Source organism: Cnephaeus nilssonii, assembly GCF_951640355.1.
Source record: "Cnephaeus nilssonii genome assembly, chromosome: 7".
NCBI classification, from domain to species: domain Eukaryota; kingdom Metazoa; phylum Chordata; class Mammalia; order Chiroptera; family Vespertilionidae; genus Cnephaeus; species Cnephaeus nilssonii.
In genome coordinates, this window is record NC_137078.1 from 23,511,853 (window position 1) to 23,530,276 (window position 18,424).

At 46.3% G+C, this 18,424-nt stretch overlaps 1 protein-coding gene across 5 annotated transcripts in view; it reads left to right on the plus strand.

Annotated features, from left to right (window-relative positions):
• Positions 1-1,339: 1,339 nt before the first annotated feature.
• JARID2 (jumonji and AT-rich interaction domain containing 2) overlaps positions 1,340-18,424 on the plus strand; it is a 290,912-nt gene continuing 273,827 nt past the window's right edge. Inside the window, exons 1-2 of one of the 5 annotated variants that reach the window (XM_079776852.1) lie at positions 1,340-1,454; positions 2,850-3,053. In XM_079776852.1, coding sequence (XP_079632978.1) covers positions 3,009-3,053 — 45 coding nt within the window. In that variant the 5' untranslated portion in view covers positions 1,340-1,454; positions 2,850-3,008. Of the gene's footprint in view, positions 1,455-1,747; positions 1,827-1,897; positions 2,064-2,392; positions 3,054-4,897; positions 5,326-18,424 lie in introns of those variants that run through there. The other 4 variants (XM_079776851.1, XM_079776850.1, XM_079776849.1 and 1 more) reach the window with 4 other exon arrangements.

The window sequence follows — 18,424 nt, forward strand, 5'->3', positions numbered from 1 at the left end:
AGGGAACGAAGACACCCACCTTTGTGCCTTAATATTTTGCCTGGAGAATGACAGATGTGATATTAAATCTCCAGAAAGTGAGTTTAAAAACCACAACATGATGGACAAGTGGAGACCTCCGGGATACAGGTCATTATGACCAGAAAAGTCTTTTGGAAACACCTGGTTGTAACCCAGCCATAAAGTTACTTGGGTGGCCGGTACTGAACTGTGCTCTGCTCTATCGGGCCTTTCCGAGGAGATGGCACCCGAAAGTAAGTTTTGCAATATGAAGGCACAGAAGGTCATTTATTCTCTGATTGTGAAATGAACATAAGACAAAATTATTTCAGTTTAGAAAGAATTCAGTTTTTAAACAGCAAAGCCATCATTAAAACGCAAGAAAAAAAAAACACATTTTATTTCATTTACTGCAAGTTTCCGAGACCATGTCTGGTTCTCGGCTAGATTAATGTTGTTAAATAATCCTCCCAAGGTGTGGTCCTGCCTAACGCACAGGTGAAGCGACTGGCAAGCTCGGGGAGGCCATGGGCTACCTTGTAGGAAGTGGCCACCATGTGGTTTGAATCCAGGCCTCTTCAGTTTGAGACTTTTCTAGACACTTATGGTTTAATCTCTTCAAACACTGATGCAAATAAAATCCAATGGCGTCACCCGAGTATTTTTATTTTTTTAAGGAGAATCTAAGGAATGGGAAGCAGAGTAAAATGTATGGGAGCATGACCGCATTTTTCATTTACTCAGAGGACAGTCTGGGAGAGCATTTAACACCGTACCTCTCGAAACCCTCAGTTACAAAATGGGAATTAACAATGCAAAATGGCTATGAGAGACTCGACAAAGTTGCTAACACGGCGAAAGCCTGGAGAGAGACGTCAGGGCCCGAAGCTTCGTTTCCATCAGGGATTGAGTAACCACGCCAGGGGCAGAGGCAGGTGGAAGCCTCTGGCGCGGCCGCCGCCGTCGCTATGCCTGGCACTCGCTGTTCCAGATGCTTCCTTAGGTCTGCATGGCTGTGGCTCGCTCTCCATATTCCACTCGTTTTTAGCTCCATGTTTGCCTCGCTCCTGGCCCCCCCCCCCCCCCCAGACGCAAAACACGCCCGTGGAGGCAAAGATCGAGTTCGATCTCTTTGGAGCCGGTTATCCTTTGTAGGAGGCAGCCGCCCGGGGTCCCCTTTTTGCTACCCCCCCCTTCTCCCCTCGGGCGTCCTCGCCGGTGGGCCGCGTGCCGCGCCGGGAGGTGGCCTTTCCCCAGCGCCGTCCGCGCAGCCCCGCACGTGAGGGCGCGCGCGGCAGCCGGTAGCGGGCGGAGGTGACCTTAGGCTACCCTGGCCCGACCGCAGCGCGCTCCGTGCGACTACGCGAGGCGGTGTCCTGAGGTGACACCGGCTGCGCGGCGGCGGCGGCAGCAGGCGCCGCCGATCAACTAGTTCGCACGGAGGATTCCTCTTGGTGCGTGGCCCAGTTTTCCTTAGGACGGGCTCCAACCCCTCGCTGACACCGCCCCCCGCGCCGCCACGCTCTGAGGCCTTCCCCGGGGAAGCCTCGCGTCCCACCCCCGCCGCTCGGCTCCGCTCGGCCCGGCGCGCGCGCGATTCCTCGATTCCACAGGCGGTTCGCGCCGCGGGTGGGGGCGGGGCGCGCGGGGAGGGGGCCGAGCGCCGCTACGGGAGAGGGGCCGGACCCGGGGGGTGGGGGCCGGGGGCGGGCCGGCGTGGGGAGTTCCTCGCTCGTGGACCACACGCTCTGCGGGCCATTCCGGAGCCAGCCTCTAGCTGTGTCTGTCGCACGCGGGACACGTCCTAGCATTTGCTGGCAGGGCCGGTGAGGAGGGGGAGGGAGGGGGGGGGGGGAAAGAAGTGGAGGGAGGGGAGTTGAGTGACAGGCTTACGGGGCAGGCTGGGAATTGTAGTTCCTCGATCCCGTGGCCATAGCCATTTTGTAGTCGGGGGACTACAACTTCCAGAAGATCAAGGGGACGATTCTAAGGTGCCCCGGGAATAGGCGGCTTTCCCCGGGGCCGGGCGTCCTGGCGCACTCGTACCCAGAAGCCGGCTGCAGGTAGACGTGAGGGCAGTGGCGGGGGCTAGCCTCTAGCGGCTGTGGGGTGAGCGGCAGAGCTGGGGAAAGGGGGTGAGGTGGAGCGACCGAGCGTGCCATGCATTGAGCTAGGGAGCCTCTCTCAATTCCACTCCTAGGCTCGGCGTGGGAGAGATGCCTGAGGGGTTGCCGGGGAAGGGCTCGTCGAGGCCTTTCGGGTGTCTCTAGGCGACGGGGCTGCGGGGTCCTCCCGGCTGGGCCGGCGGCGGTCGGCGCCGGGGCAGGCGGGAGCCTGGTGGCTTAGCGGTGGGAGTTTTCGGCTGGCGCCGGGCGGGGAATTACCCGAGGAGCCCTAAGTTGTATAAAAGCAGAGTCCATTTAAAGTTGGGCTGGATAGCCTCTCTCTCATTGGTTGGGGGGCTTGGAAAAAAGAGACTCGGCGAGCTCTCGCTGTGGTGCTGCCGCCGCCGCTGGAGTTGACTCTTCTGCTCGCACTGCTGCTGCAGCACAAACGTGACTTCCAACATTTATTTATCTTTCCCTTTTCTTTTCCAAGATGTAACTACAGATCAGACACTAAGGACCTTCACGTTTCGCTGATGTAGTTTTTGGAGGAAAACGGGGGGGCAGTGAAGGGCGTCGGTTTCTTTTTCTTTTTTTTTTTTTTTTTTTTGTGTGTGTGTGTTTCGGGGGAAATTTTCCATTATGGGTGTTTTACTAAAGTGAATTTTTTGTTTGTTTTGTTTGTTTGCTTCGTTCGTCTTTGGCTCTTTTTTTTTTCCTTCCCAATTTCGGATTTATTTCAAGGCGAATCGGGCTTTGGTGGAAGAGGAAGAAAAGTCGGATTACAAGAACCACCACCACCAACAACAATAAAAACCACCAGGATATTTTTTTGCAAATTTCTGACGGCTTTAAATTCATGAAGCAATTGTCCCCCTTTGCAATCAGCATTTGGATCTCAGAATGAGCAAGGAAAGACCCAAGAGGAATATCATTCAGAAGAAATACGTAAGTGCTCCTAACAACATATCTTTTGACTTGCAGTTTTAAGCAATGGCTGTGAATGTCAAGTTTATAGATAATTCTGCAGCCGAAGGGTTTTAAACACAGCGTCCGATAAGGCTGTTTCTTTTCTTTTCTTTTCTGAAAGAGGGCTTTTCAAGCAAAGTCGTGCCTGCCTAGTTTTGATGAAAAAACATATTGGTGTAGAGATACTTCAAGTGAATACATTGACCTCGAATGACACAACCATAATCTAGTTTTAGATGAAAGGCAAGGGATTTTGGTGGAGCTTGGGAGTAGGGTGGGGGCTGTGGTACTGTAACTAAACTGCATTCTCGGGCAGGTTTGCCCCCATATTGCACTTTGCATGCAAAGAAGTGTGAATTCTTATTAATGTTTTTCAAAATCGTGTAACGTGTGTGTTGGAAGCCCTTTAAGTTGCAGTCGAGTGTCCGATTATGGCGATCTTGTTCCTTGCACTGGCACATCAAATCTAATGTATGTGGTCGTTTTGGCTTATCTGGCTCACAACATAAACCAGTTGGGAATCATGTTACAGCGAATGCATTTGTTGGGATTGACTTTAATAATGGGACTGGTTTTGTTTAAAAATTCAATGATTTCCAGTTTTAGGGGAAAAAGACATACAGTATAGCTAATGTTTTTAAGTAGGCATGTGAATGCATATGTGACTATAAATCTCCCTGTTAACTGGTTTCTGAAATTGGGTGATTATTCAGAGATTTAAATGTTTTGGAATAGTTAAATTTGTATTATACATAGTACAGCTAGGTTTTGATTGGCATGGGGACTGTTTGTTTTGTGTGTGGTTGCCTTTTTTTTTTTTAAGTTTGGGGGGAAGGAGGGTGGAGGGGGGACCGAGAGGGATTAAACAAATATGCACTCGAGTGATTGGTGATTAGCTGCGTGCTTTAAATCAAAGAACCCATTTTTAAAAGGCTAAATGAACATACATTAGAAATAACGCAACGTTATAAGAAAGTTTTGTTTGACTCGAGTCGACAAATTGGTGTTAATATTTTCCCTTTTTGAGCAGTGTGATGTGTGTAATGGGAGATGACCTTCGGGCACTGGTTTTGTAAATATATTTAATGTAAAAGCTGAATGCCTTATTGAGAGTGCCGATCCTAATGTAGACACGTAAACTTCAACTAAGAAAGAAATGCAAGGTTAAATAATCAAGCCCTACTTAAACTGTTCCCTTAAAAATGTAAGAATTAAAATACATCCGCATTGCAGAGGGCCGGGTAGAATGCAAAGGACTAGTTTAAATTCAGGCTGTAGAAACTGCATGGAGACACCCTTGCTTTGGAGCATGGACGTTTTCCCAGGGCACGTCCGATTTGGGTGCAGCGACAAAGCAAATGGGGTAGAACTTGGACTAGGACCGCCCTCCGCCCCCATCCCAGACCTCGCTAAGTTGGAGAGCAGTGTGGGGTGGGATTTTTTGTTGCTGGTGGTCAGCGGATCGTGTCGAGTCCGGGCGACCGGCCGCAAGCTCGTGGCTGGCTGCGGCCGCGGGAGGCGAGCACGAGTTAAGGTTCGGGGAGCAGAGCTTGTGCGCCGGACGAGCTCCAGACGGCGGTGAAGGGGAGGGCGTGTTGGGGTCGCGGCGGGCCGGGCCGGGGTTGGGCGCCGCGCGCGGCCTGCAGGGGGCGGGCTCGGGGCTCGGAGCTCGGAGCTCGGGGCTCCGGGTAGCTCGGGGCTGCGGCCCGGGCCGGCGGGCGGGGCGTGGGGGCGGCGCGGCCTGCCGTGGGGGGAGGGGTGGGAGCGTGCGGCCGCAGGGTGGGGGCGTGCCGGGAGGGGGCGGGGGCGCACAGCTGCAGCGAGCGCCCCCCCACGGCGCGCACGGCGGAGCCTGGCGGCGGCGGTCCCGCGGCTCCCCGCGGCCCGGTTCCAGCGCAGTCTTGAGAGCAACAGGTTAAGCCGGTGAGACGTCAGCGGGCCCCCCTCCCTGTACCCCCCTCCCTCCCGCATCGCACCGGCCTCCCCTGCCTTCCTCCGCCCCCTCCTGCTGCCGGTTCCCGGACGCTCCTAGCCGCAGTCTGTTGTCGTGACGTCACAAAGGGACGGGCCCGGGTGGAACCTCTTCCTCCTCCGTGACGTCAAAAGTCGGGTGGGAGGTTCCAGCGAGATGGGGCTGCGGGGGACGGGGGCCGCGGGCCGCGGCGGAGCGGGACTGCCACTCCGGAGGAGGACGAGGAGGAGGGTGTGCTCGGCCTCTGCCTTCCGCCCCAAACGCAGCACTGCCCTCCAGGTGAGCGCTAGCAGCCCGTCGCCCTCAGATTAGGGCCCCCGCCTACCTGTGATTCTGAGCCATTGAAGAGGTGGAGAGCAGGGAGGAGATGGCTCCTTTCTGTGTAAATGTTTTCGTCTTCTCTGGTAGCAGGTCTTCTGATGGTGTGGCATTACATACAACTGTGGTGGTTGGATCTGCTCCTTTATGCTTTAGATAGCAAGGGGACGTAATTCAGGGAAAGCTTTGCTACATTTGTGGGAGGACCATGTTGTGGATTCAGCTACCTTGTCATATTTGGCGTGTCTTCACTGAATGTGGTGGGATGCCTTTCTGGGTGATGCTGCACAGCAGCAACTGTTGCTCTTTCTGGAAGCCTTGCAATACCGTTGTGGGAGAGGCCTCTGCTGGGCCAGCTCAGTGCCTATTGAGTATTTTTAGGGGGCCAAATGAGGGAAGACTTGTCCTTGATACTGTGTGCGTGGAAGGCAACTGGATTCTTAAGTCTTAAGATGTTCTGGGTTTAGTTCTTCTGAACCAGACGAGAAGAGGCCCCAATCTGAGTATTTCCTTTTCTGTAAAATAGAGAAATTAATACCTGCCTTTTGCACTTTACTTTCTCTGAGATTATGTGAGATGATGTGCATGAAAGATATAAAACAGTATGCTCTTTCTTTATAATGTGGCGTTATTACTCGAGCTGGTGGAAGGCAACACATTTCCTGCAGTTGGTCTCAAAAGCCTTAGATGCCTGCTGTGTTGCCATTTAGTTTATTGCCGTAGCAGAGCAGAGTTTAGGGGTGGGATTGTAGGTGGCAGACTTTGGGAGAAATGATTGTTATAATTCATATTAAATGACATCTTTGAGAAACTCATAAATTGCAGTGTAACCCTCTCTTTATTGTGCTGGGCACAACTTCCACTACAATACCTTTGATAACCAAAAACATTTGCCTTTCAAAGCCCCAATCCTCTTGGATAATAAAAACAGTTGCAAGTTTTGCTCTATAGGTATTTTCTGCTCATCATTCCAGTAGTTGGCTATTCCTAGGAAGAATCTATATATATAAAATCCTAATATATGCAAATAGACCGAACAGCAGAACAACCAAACAACCAGTCGCTATGACGTGTGCTGACCACCAGGGGGCACGCGTGGAACATAGCAGGCGTTGGCAGCAGGCGGCAGAACATGGAGCATGACGGGTGTTGGCCGCGGCAGGATGGTGGAGCAAGAAGCGGGGATGCCAGACCAAGGTGGGGCGCCAGTTGCTGTCATCGGGGTGAGCCTCTGGTGGTTACTGAAAATTCTTTGCTCCCATGCGCCGTGGTCCCGCCCCCGCTCGCACCCGCTCCTGGTGCTGGAGCTGCTGCTCGCACCTGCTGCTGCTGCCCGGAGCTGGCCCCAATAGCTCGGTGCTGTCAGCAGGTGTGAGTGGCAGCTGCTGGCCCGATCGCCCCTGAGAGCTCCACCTCCCCCCTGCTTCTGTGGGGGTGATCAGGGCAGTACCCGCTGATGGCGCCATTTCTCCACCTCCCCCTGCTCCTCAGGGGGGATCGGGGCAGCAGCCGCAGCTCACACCCGCTGATGGTGCCGGCCCCAATCACTCTATGCTCGTCAGCGGGTGTGAGCAGGCTGATGCCATCAGTGTGGGCAGGAGCTGGGCTGCTGGCAGACGGGGAACTGACAGGGAATCGGGGCGAGGTGGGTGGGGCTGGGCGGGAGCGTGGAGGATGGGAGTTTGTTTTCTAGGACCACTCAAGCAGAATTTGTACCACTAGGCCAGTGGTCAGCAAACCGCGGCTCGTGAGCCACATGCGGCCCTTTGGCCCCTTGAGTGTGGCTCGGCGTTAGAACCACTTCTTCAAAATAGACTCGCCCAGGCCGAAAACCGACTTCTGCGCATGGGCCACGAAGTTTCAATTGCACTGTATGTGCACGCCCGCACATGTTATTTTGTGGAAGAGCCACACTCAAGGGGCCAAAGAGCCGCATGTGGCTCGTGAGCCATGGTTTGCCGACCACTGTACTAGGCCATAAGTTAACTATCTAATTTTCTGATTTAAAAGTGCAGCATGACTTAAAAAACTGGGAAAAATTTGTTATAAGACTCAATAGCAGGATTTACTATAATAACAATTACATAAAATTATAAAGAAAAAAGAAAGAAGTACCCCAAAGTATAATGGTAGGATTTATGAGCCTTTCCTCCCCCCCACCTTGTTTTATACTCAATCAGGTTTTTTTTACAGTTCCGGGACCAAAAACTTGTACATATTATTTAATTGCTGTGTTTTTCCTTTCATGGGCTGTTCACGTGATTTTCTCTTTGTCACATAAGTCTAGGGCAGTGATGGGCAACCTTTTGAGCTTGGTGTGTCAAACTTCGCCAAAAAACTGAGCATAACTGGGGTAGTGTGTCACTTTGAGGAAAACACATTATTTCGCAAATGTTTCATCCTCGGCATGCGGCCGCCTCAGCGGCCGCGTGTCATCAGAAATGGCTACGCGTGTCAGTGCTGACACGCGTGTCATAGGTTCGCCATCACTGGTTTAGGGCAAAGGAACTTAGCAGCTATGATTAAGGAATGAATACTGTAAAGATAAGAGTCCAAAGTGTGTTTCTGCAATTTGAAAGAAAAATAAGTTATGTCCAAATATAACCCAATTTCAGTTATTGTTATCTGGGTTATTATTTTACTGTAGAGAAGTATCTGACTTGTGTATCCCCCATAGTCATTGGCTCAAATAGCTAACTAGAAGTATTTGGTACTTTGATGGTATACTGGCTGTTTCTTCTCTCATAGTTGGTTAAACCAGTTCCTGTTGCTGGGCTGAGGGCTACTGACTCACTTCCAAGTGCCTTAGAAATAACTTCCCTGCTCCAAAGGTTATTTTATTTTTTAAAATATATTTTTATTGATTTTAGAAAAAGAAAGGGAGAGAAATATCCATGAAAGAGATACATAGATCGGCTGTCTCCTGCACACCCCCCCCCCCCCCCCCCCCCCCAGTAGGGATCAAGCCTGAAACCTGGGCATGTGCCCTGACCAGGAATTGAACCGGCAACCTCTTGGTGCATGGGATGATGCTTAACCAACTGAGCCACACTGGCCAGGGCCTGAAGGTTATTTTAAATTTCCCTTCTTCACAAAGAGAAAATCTTTTGGAGTATATTACAGGTGTCTGTTACATTCAAAATAGAACTGTTTCCTTTTCTTCCTTTCAAAGATGACATGGGAAAGTCATATTAAGCTTATAGTACATTAAAACACTTGGTAAAGGCTAAACTGGAATATTTAAAAAAGTATTAAAATATGTTTTTATTGATTTCAGAGAGAGGAAAGGAGAGGGAGAAGTGTAGAAACATCAGTGATGAGAGAATCATCCATCAGCTGCCTCCTGCACGCCCCCTACTGGGAATCAAGTCTGCAACCTGTGCCCAGACTGAGAATGGAACTGTTACCATCTGGTTCATAGGTTGATGCTCAACTACTGAGCCACACTGGCCTGGCTGGAGTATTTTTAATCAAGTGGTTTGTCCTTGATCATGGTGGTCTCAAGACCCAGACTTGACATTTTTATGTGAACGGTTAAAAATTTTTGTAGTCTAAGAAATTTAGACGTTGGAAATGTAATTGTACTGTTACTGGTCCACATGTAAGTGTCCCCTAGGATTACAGTAGCAGCTCTGCTAACCACTACCTCTCCAACCCACTTGCCCTGTTGGCTGCAGAACATCCTGGCTGTGAAACTCCTGGCTAATGGGCAGCCCTGGGGTGTGTGTGCCTGTGTCCCCTTTGGCTCCCACCCATAGAAAGCTTGCCAAGTGTCAGTTTGTTTCCAAATCTGGTTATTCCAGTTAGTCTTCTTATTGCAATTACAGTTAAATATTATGTAATCCTTTGAATGAGTGTGAAAAGACAGTTGGTTTCTATGAAAATTTAAGATGAATGATTTGGGAACACTTGCTATAAGTGACTTGTTAAAAAAATAAGGCTGTTATATTAGACTAGAGGTCCAGTGTATGAAATTTATGCACTGGGGGGAGGAGGGAGGGGGTCCCCAGCCCGGCCTGCACCCTCTCGCAGTCTGGGAGCCCTCGGGGGATGTCCGACTGACAGGCCTGCTCCCCAAGTGGGCCTAAGCTGGCAGTTGGACATCCTTAGCGGTGTGGAGGCGGGAGCTCCCGCCACCACCGCTGTGCTCGCCAGCTGTGAGCCTGGCTTCTGGCTGAGTGGTGCTCCCCTTGTGGGAGCACACTGACCACCAGGGGGCAGCTCCTGTGTTGGGCGTCTGCCCCCTGGTGGTCAGTGCCCATTATTGTGACCAGTCATTCCACTGGTCGATTTGCATATTAGCCTTTTTTTATATAGGATGGGGGCCCAACATTGAAAAGACTTGGGGGAAAAATCTATTAAGAATTCTGCATGCACATTGCCATTGATTCCCTTTTAAGAACCAAACTTCATTTATCCCCACATTCCCTTCTCAACAAAATAAAAAGTACACTCGTGTGTTTAAGTTAAAATGTTTATATACATACATACACTATTTTTTTTTAAGGTTTTCTGCCAGACAGACTTTATATTAGCTAACCAACTCTGGTCCCTATCACCTCTGATAAGAGTGCTTCCATTGTATTTAGTCTTAATCCCGAAACATTAAACTAGACACCCTATCTAGTTCATGCTTTGTAATATAGCTCAGAGTGGTCCTCTTGAGTTAATTTGTATTATTTTTACAGTAAAAAAAAATTGTGTTATTCAATGGCTGGTAGGGGGCTGAAAGATTAGTGATTTTACACCTAATTTATATGGAATTCAAAAGCTTGTATCTTGTAATCCAGCAAGTTTCTTTTCTTAGTTAGGAGATATTGTTGAAGGTCTGTTCTATTTCAAATCCTTAAGCCTACCTGTTAATGAAACAAAGTGAATCTGTTTATTTATTTACTTACTTTATTTTTAAATTTATTTTTTTAATATGTTTTTATTGGTTTCAGAGAGGAAGGGAGAGGGAGAGAGAGAGAGAAACATCAGTGATGAGAGAGTATCATTAATTGGCTGCCTCCTGCATACCCCCCACTGTGGAATCAAATTGTGAATACCTGTGCCCTCCCAGGTTCATAGGTCGATGCTCAACCACTGAGTCACCCCGGCTCAGTGGTTGGAGTCAATCATTTTTTTCTTTCCATCTTTCAGGTTGTTCTTCTCTTTGTTCCTCTGACACCCCTGCAAGCCTCAGTTGCTTTCCAGGCCATCTTTGCGTCTCTGGTTCCTATTTCCCATAAACCTTTTCTTTCATTCTTTTTCTTTCTTTCTTTCTTTTTATTTATTTTTTATTGATTTCAGAGAGAGAGGGAGAGAGGGCTAGAAACATCAATGATAACAGAGAATCTCTGACTGGCTGCATAAACCTTTCTCATACTTGCCCCATCATTGCACTCTTCTTTCATCCCAGGAGGTGGGAACTCTGGTAACTGGTTTTGATATAGTATTGCTACTTGTCTATTTTTTTGTAGGAAGTTTGAGTGAGATTTTTCTTATCCTTTTAGTTCTTTATCTTTTTTGGGACCTCAGACAGTGTCACACTTTTTAAAATGGGGTTTTCCTTCATTTCTCATTCAGAGTAAAAACATCAAAAGTAGAGCTGAATCTTGTAGGAAGTGGCACTGGCTGGACACCCTGCTTCTCCTAGTCCAGTAATCCTGCCTACTTCTAGGAGTTCCTGTTCCTGTCACCCTTTGCCGTTGGCTTTTATCTTTCTTGTTCTCTTAGGATGTCTGGGATGGGAATGGGCCTGTGTTTTGTATATGGAGATCCTGACCCAGAGGGGAAGTCTAGGTCACCTGGGTGAGCAACTGGACTACAACCCCGGGCCTTGGGTGTCTGGGTTTCTTTTATCACTGTGTGTCCTGTCACAGATTGTATTGTGCTGGTGAGGATGCTGCCCTCTCTCCTAGGGCTCTCTTTGCCATTTGAAGAAATGCCAGAAGGGCTTGGACTGTAGAAAACACTCTACATGGCCACATAACACCCACCCCTCCTGAAAGAATCCTAAACGAAGACCCCGTCAGTTCTGAACAACTATCCACATTTATTGTTTCCATAATGAGTTCATATGAGAAAAAGAGGCTAAGACCATTTTACAGAAGAGAAAACTGAAGCAAATAGATATTGGCCAGATAGTTAATGGCTGTAGCCCCTCAGAAGGTGAGAAAGGGCCATAATATGGGCTCTGGCAGCCCTTGCAGAGATTTTTTTGCTTGAGAAAGTTGGGGAAGTTAAGGCAGTTTCTTGGCTTCCAGGAACAGAAGGAGTGTATCCATCTTGAGAGCATGTTTGTGTTTGTTGTATTTTTTAAACACCAGTTGGTGGAGCTACCCTCTCATCCCCAGCTGGCTGTCTCCTTGAGTCCTCATTGGAAAAAGAACTGAGATCCCAGTACCTCTTGGGATACTTGTGTGCTCAGTATTTTTATGTGTCCACAACCCCACCCTCTCCCTTGTACCTGAGGGCCAGTGTAGGCTGCACTAGCTCTCCAGGCCTCTGAGAACCCATTTGATTTCGTAGGGCTGTAACAAATAGGCTTCAATACTTTTTCTGGCACTTGCATTGTTGCCTGTGACTTTGCTGCTTAGGGGACCATGGGGCACTGTGGGAAATCATTTACCCTCAAATCCTCACCAGGGTCTGGGCCTTCCGGTAAACAAAGGCTGTCCAGATATGTTAATGAAGCAGCATGAGTAATGGGAACATTATACATAATTACTCACATATTCATAGGATGTGTGAGGGTGTTGGAAAGGGGAACCCTACTGGCAGAAATTCTTGAGAGCTGTTCTTGAGAGCTGGTACAGCCTAAAAAGCCTAAATTGGATTTTAAGTTCTAATTTTGTAAGTCGGTCAGGCTCCACCACCCATGAAGAGGAAGACCAGTGAGCTTTGAAATATTATCAACAGCAGTGTTTAGTTACCATGAATCCTAGAAGGTTAATAAACTAAATACAGTAGTCACATTTTTGCCCTTCCCTGCACATATTTCCTCCAATGCAACCAGGAATTCTTTTCCATCAATAGTTTTTTGGGATGGGGGGAGGAGTGAGAGGAGTGGGTTTTGTGTGTCTGTTTCCCATCAGGAGACTTTCTAGTTTACTGGGACAGCAGCCCAGGTATGTAATGGTGGAATCATCCAGAATGTGGGAGATCTTTTTGGCACCCTGTGTTATTGCTTTCTTTTTTACATCTGGGTGGTTCTTTCTCCATTATTTCCTAACCACATTTTGGTTAGGGTTGCATCTACAATGGTTGAGTGTGTTATCTCTTGGTTCTCATTTCTGCCAGCTGTTAAAGTGTTTGGTGCCTGTGGGGGCAGAAACAGGTGCCAGGAGGAAATGAGAAGGGATTAGGACTGAGCATGTGTTTTTTGCATTTATTCTTTCCATAGGTTTATAGAAAGGGGACTGAATAAATGTTTATTCTGTTAAGCAGCAGTTGGATATAGACATTATTAAAACTTGGAGAGTTTTGTGCTCTATATAGATGCCTTATTACTAGTGCAAGGGCTTCAGAAATGTAATGCCTCAGATGTGAACAGGCTTGTTTTGAATACAGGGTGGGGCAAAAGTAGGCTTACAGTTGTTCCTATGGAAAATAATACAATAGTTAGTAAGTAATAATACAATAATAAACTCTGTGTTACATACTTACAACTGTAAACCTACTTTTGTCCCACCCTTTTCATAGAGCACCTATGGGGTAATGGACAAGATTGGGAATATGAGCTGAGTTCACGGTTTGGCCTTACAGTGAGTATACTGGCTCTGTGACCCATGGCAAGGCACATAACCTTGCTGAGCTGCTTCCTCATTGGAACACTTGTCCATGTACCTCACAGGCTTGTTGCTGGGAGAGCCAGCGAGATTTTTGATATGAAATCACTCCATAAACTGCATACTCCTACACAAATCCTTAAAGTATTTTTACACAGTTGGAAGTAATCAATCTGGAGACATTGGGCCTGCTGACAGCCTTCCTAGCTGACTCAGAAATAAATGAATCAATTGAATTCTGTACTTTGCCTCTATTGTGTATGTGTGTGTGTTTAAATTTTTAAAAATTGATTTTTAGAGAGAGGGGAAGGGAGAGGGAGAGAAAGAAACATTGATTGGTTGTTTCCCATACTAGCCCTAATGGGATGGAACCCACAACCTGGGTATATGCTTGACTGAGAATGAACCAGTGACCCTTTGGTGCATGGGACATTGCTCATCCAACGGAGCCACACTGACCAGGGCTATAATTTGCCTCTTTTTTTTTTTTTTTTTAAATATATTTCATTGATTTTTTTACAGAGAGGAAGGGAGAGGGACAGAGAGTCAGAAACATCAATGAGAAACACCAATCAGCTGCCTCCTGCACACCCCCTAATGGGGATGTGCCCGCAACCCAGGTACATGCCCTCGACCGGAATCGAACCTGGGACCCTTGAGTCCACAGGCCGACGCTCTATCCACTGAGCCAAACCAGTCAGGGCTATACTTTGCCTCTTAATTAACCAAATGAATGGCAAGATATTCTAAAATGTATTTTGGGATATAGAACAAGGCTTTAAAGATTAGAAGGTGATGTAATCGCTTCCCACCCTTAAACTCTGTGTTGTTTTTTTTCTTTATTGATTTGAGAGAGAGAGAGAGAGAGAGAGAGAGAGAGAGAGAGAAAGGGAGGAAGGGAGGAAGGGAGGAAGGGAGAGAGAGAATCATTGATTTATTGTTCCACTTATTTATGTACTCATTGGTTGATTCTTGTATGTACCCTGACCGGGGATTGAACCCACAAGTTGGCATATCGGGAAGACCTCTAACCAACTGAGCTACCTAGCTAGCTCCCCTCTGTTCGTTGTTGAATCTCTTCTGTATTATTCAACACTTGACTTGCATACTTGTCGGGGGAGGGGAGGTGAATTAGAAAGTGGGAATTAAGTTTAGAGTGGCACTGAGTCTGCACAGAGATGTTTAAACTGGATCCTGGAGCAATAATCCTTGATATTGAAAATCTGATCATGATCCCTTCAGTGGCTCTCAGGGTCAAGTCTAAATCAACTTTTATTGTCAACACAGCGTAAAAAGCCCTTCTAGACCTATCTTGGGCCTATCCTGTCGCCCATTTCAGTTCAGCTGAGCCCAGGCTATTAGTCTTTTCATGTCCTGGTTCCTCAACTTGCTCACTGAACAGATTACCTGAAGAGCCTTTCCCCAGTTAGGCAGAGCCAAGCCCCCTTTCTTTGTTGACCTGATTCCTCACATCTACCTCTAGGTGCTGGAATTATTGTTTACATGTCACTTAGCTTACTAACCCCTCAAGAATAGGGGCTCAATTTTATAAGTCGTCACAGTTGAGGAATATTTGTTGAATTACGGAGTATTTAAAAAACTAGTGGTGCAAGAGGATTACTATGGATCTAGAAGAAAAAGATGAGCTTAACTAATGAGTTTTTTTTGTTTGTTTGTTTGTTTTTAATTGATTTGGGAGGTTAGGAAGGGAGGGAAAGAGAGAGAAAAACGTGTCCGTACTTGAATGGAGCCCACCACCTTTTGGTGTTCAGGATGACCTTCAACCTACTGAGCCACACAGCCCAGGGCTTAACTAATCAGTTTTATAGCTGAGAAAACCTGAGGTGTTTAGTACTGACTGTTAGGTGACCTGCCTGGGGTTGCATGTTTTATCAGTGACATACCAGGACATGAAATCCAGCCCCGGGTACAGTAGAGGGGGCTGTGGACATCTCTTTCGGAGATGTTTCTTTCTGCCAGGCGTATTCTCCATAACTGCAGTAATTGGTTCATTTTCACAGAAAAGTAAAAAGCTACATGTCATCCTTATACCTAATTAGGCCAATTCATTTTTTTCCCTTTTGCAAAAAAATTTTTTTATTTATTTACTAGAGGCCCAGTGCACGGATTTGTGCACCGGTGGGGGTCCCTCGGCTTGGCCTGCACCCTTTCACAATCCGGGGACCCTCCGGGGATGTCGGACTGCTGGTTTCGGCCCAATCCCCACAGGCCAGGCTGAGTGACCCTACCCGTGCACAAATCTGTGCACCGGGCCTCTAGTATGCATATAAGATCTTTGGTTAATTTCTTCCCGCACTCCCCCCTCCCCTCTTCCCACTGAGATTCATCAACCTGTTCCATGTTTCCATGCCTGTGTGTTGAGCGTCTGACCCCGGGTGGTCAGTGGGCATCATAGCTACTGGTCAAATGGTTGAACAGTCACTTAGGCTTTTATATAGAGAGATAGATAAGGAATCATTCAAATCAGGCAGCTTACACAAAGATAGAAAACCATGGTAATTGCACACCAACATTCTTATACTTGTAGAAAAATAGTATATATATATATATATATATATATATATATATATATATATATATGTATATGTTTCTACTCAAGTGCTGTTCTGTTGTGTGTTTTTTGCATTTATATCTTAGTTATTAAAATATGATTCTGCACCTGACTCTGTACCTGACAGTTTTCCTTACCTTGTCTGTTTTTGATGGCCTTTTCACAGTTTGGGGGCTGTTGCATAAAATCACCTGTGCAGTATGCTTTACCTGAGTCTTTTGACACTTAATCCCAATTTACTCAAAGTGGAAATACTGACTCAGAAGTGCCTGTGTTTATGTTCAGAACCCTCTTACCACATTGCTTTCTTGGAGAAAGGCTGTACTAATTTATGGTCCCACAGGTAGTATGTGTGAAGCCAGAGGATTTGTTTGTTTGTTTGCTTTTAAAAACCAATACAAAAGCACTTGTAATGAGTTGTAAAGATGTCAGTTGAGTTTTATTTTAGTTTCTGTTTTCTTTCCTTGTCCTCTCAGATTATTGGAACTAAATGAGATAAGATATGTGAAAGCACTTTGTAAAGAAAATTGACTTAAGCACACAATGTGTTATTAGTCAGAATGATTGTAGTAGCAAAGGGAAGAAGAGAGTCTGTATAATTGTACAATTACATATTTTATATTTATGGGATACTTTTTGTGTGTGGGCATAACATACTTTAAGGTGACCCAGACTCTCATATGTGATTTTGGCCTCATTTGTGAGGGGTGGGGTTTGTATGGTTACAAAGGTTTCATTTGGCTCTGGCTTGGAAGACCATTAAATTAAATACCTCAGGTATATTCTGGTTGTTTGTTTTATATACTTACTTATATATACCACACCGCATTCCAAAAAGGAATTAAGGCCATAATGAGTAGCCATCCTTGGAGCAAATAATTTTTGCTTTGATCTGACTTAAGTTCACTTTCTAAATCCAAAAAGTGACAACCAGATTAAAATATGGGCAGTGAGCAGTTGTCCTTCTCAACCCAGCAGTGTTTGGGCTCAGTAGTTTTTTGTTTTTAGCTTTGAAAACTTGACCTAAAACTTAAATTAAAGGCAAGTTTTGTTAGGTAGTATTGGTATTGACATCCTGACAGAATTTTAATCTGAAAGAATTTTAAAGATGCAGGAAAGTAATCCCCAGTGGTGATGACATACTCAAGTGACAGAGATCAAATTTCTGTTTGAATGCCAATACAGTTTATTACTTTTTTCCACAGTGTAAGGGGCCATGAAGGATTTGGATTTAATAATGAAGTTCTTATTTTAGTGGGGGCGATTGATAGATGTTACAGCATGAGTCAGCGTTCTGTGTCTTAAAAAATGTTTTCAAATACTCATTCTGTATCATAATCCTCAAAACTACTGTTAGAATTCCAGACCATTGTGGTTTAAACTTAGCTGGAATCTGAAAGGTGGTTAACAGAGTGAATGGAAAACTCCTTTAAAATAAAGAACACATTTGGCTTGCCTGATAGTCCCAGAGTCTAGGCTTTGGGCATATCTGAGCTCTGGGCATATCTGAGCTGTTCAAGGGGTTGGGGAATACTTCTCTCAGTTCAATTGGACTCCACCCGCCCCCACAGCCCAGCTCAATATAAACAACATCAATTAGTCCTTGCAGAAATTCCTGCTACCACTAGGACTTCAAAGCTTCCTCTTATACCAAATTCTTATCCAGATGAGAAGCACAGTCCGTTGTACTTGTGATAAATCAGAACTCTAATGATGCTATTAAAGTGGGTTTTCTTATGACCCTGGTAAGCTGAAAAGCATGGGAGTTGGGGAGGATGGGTCTGATTTGGAAATATCTGAAGCTAAAAAGTGGTGTGTTTTTCTCTTCCTTCTAATTCTACTCCCTGCACCAAATGAGTGATGTGATTGCTACCCCAACACTGACACCACCTAAAATGAAACACATTTTCTACTCAACTGGCCTTTTTTCCTTTCCTCCTTCTATGAGACTTGCTGCAGTTGTCATGTTATTTCTTTCCAGAATTTATTGGAGCAATAGGCAAAGCCTCTTGGGGGAGTATAAATGATGATTATAAAGAACAGTCAGTTTACCTGGTAAGGCCATTATTTTGGACTTGCAAAAGCTTTTACAGTCAAACATTGTTTGCTTACAGTTGTTTAATACAAACGAAGACCTTAATGGTACAAATTGAAAGAGGAATTCTTTTTTGTATATAGAGGTCATCTCAGTAAAGAACAGAACACCTTGCCCAGGCATAACTGCTTCTTTCTCTGGACAGGCATTAGGTATAGGACTGGGATGGTGTTTCATGGTCACTTTTGTTTTCTCCCATTAACAGCAAATAATCCTCTCTGCTGGGTGTTAAAGATTTTTTTTTTAAATCCTTACCCGAGAATATTTTTTCCATTTATTTTATTATTATATATATATTTTTGAGAGTGGAAGGGAGGTTGGAGGGAGGTGAGGGGGAGAGAGAGAGAGAGAGAAAGAAATATCCACATGAGAGACACATCCCACATGTGCCCCAACCAGGGCCTGGGATCTAACTGCAACCGTGGTACATGCCCTTCACCGGGATTGAGCCCACAGCCCTTTGGTCTGTGGACTGATGCTCTAACCACTGAGCAATTGGCCAGGGCAAACGATTTTTAAAGGTGTTAAGTAATACCTTAAAAAAAGTGATAAGCTTGCCTTTGGAGTTATCTCCTAACTGCTTTCTGCCCAATTTATGAATTCAAAGATAGATTTAAAACT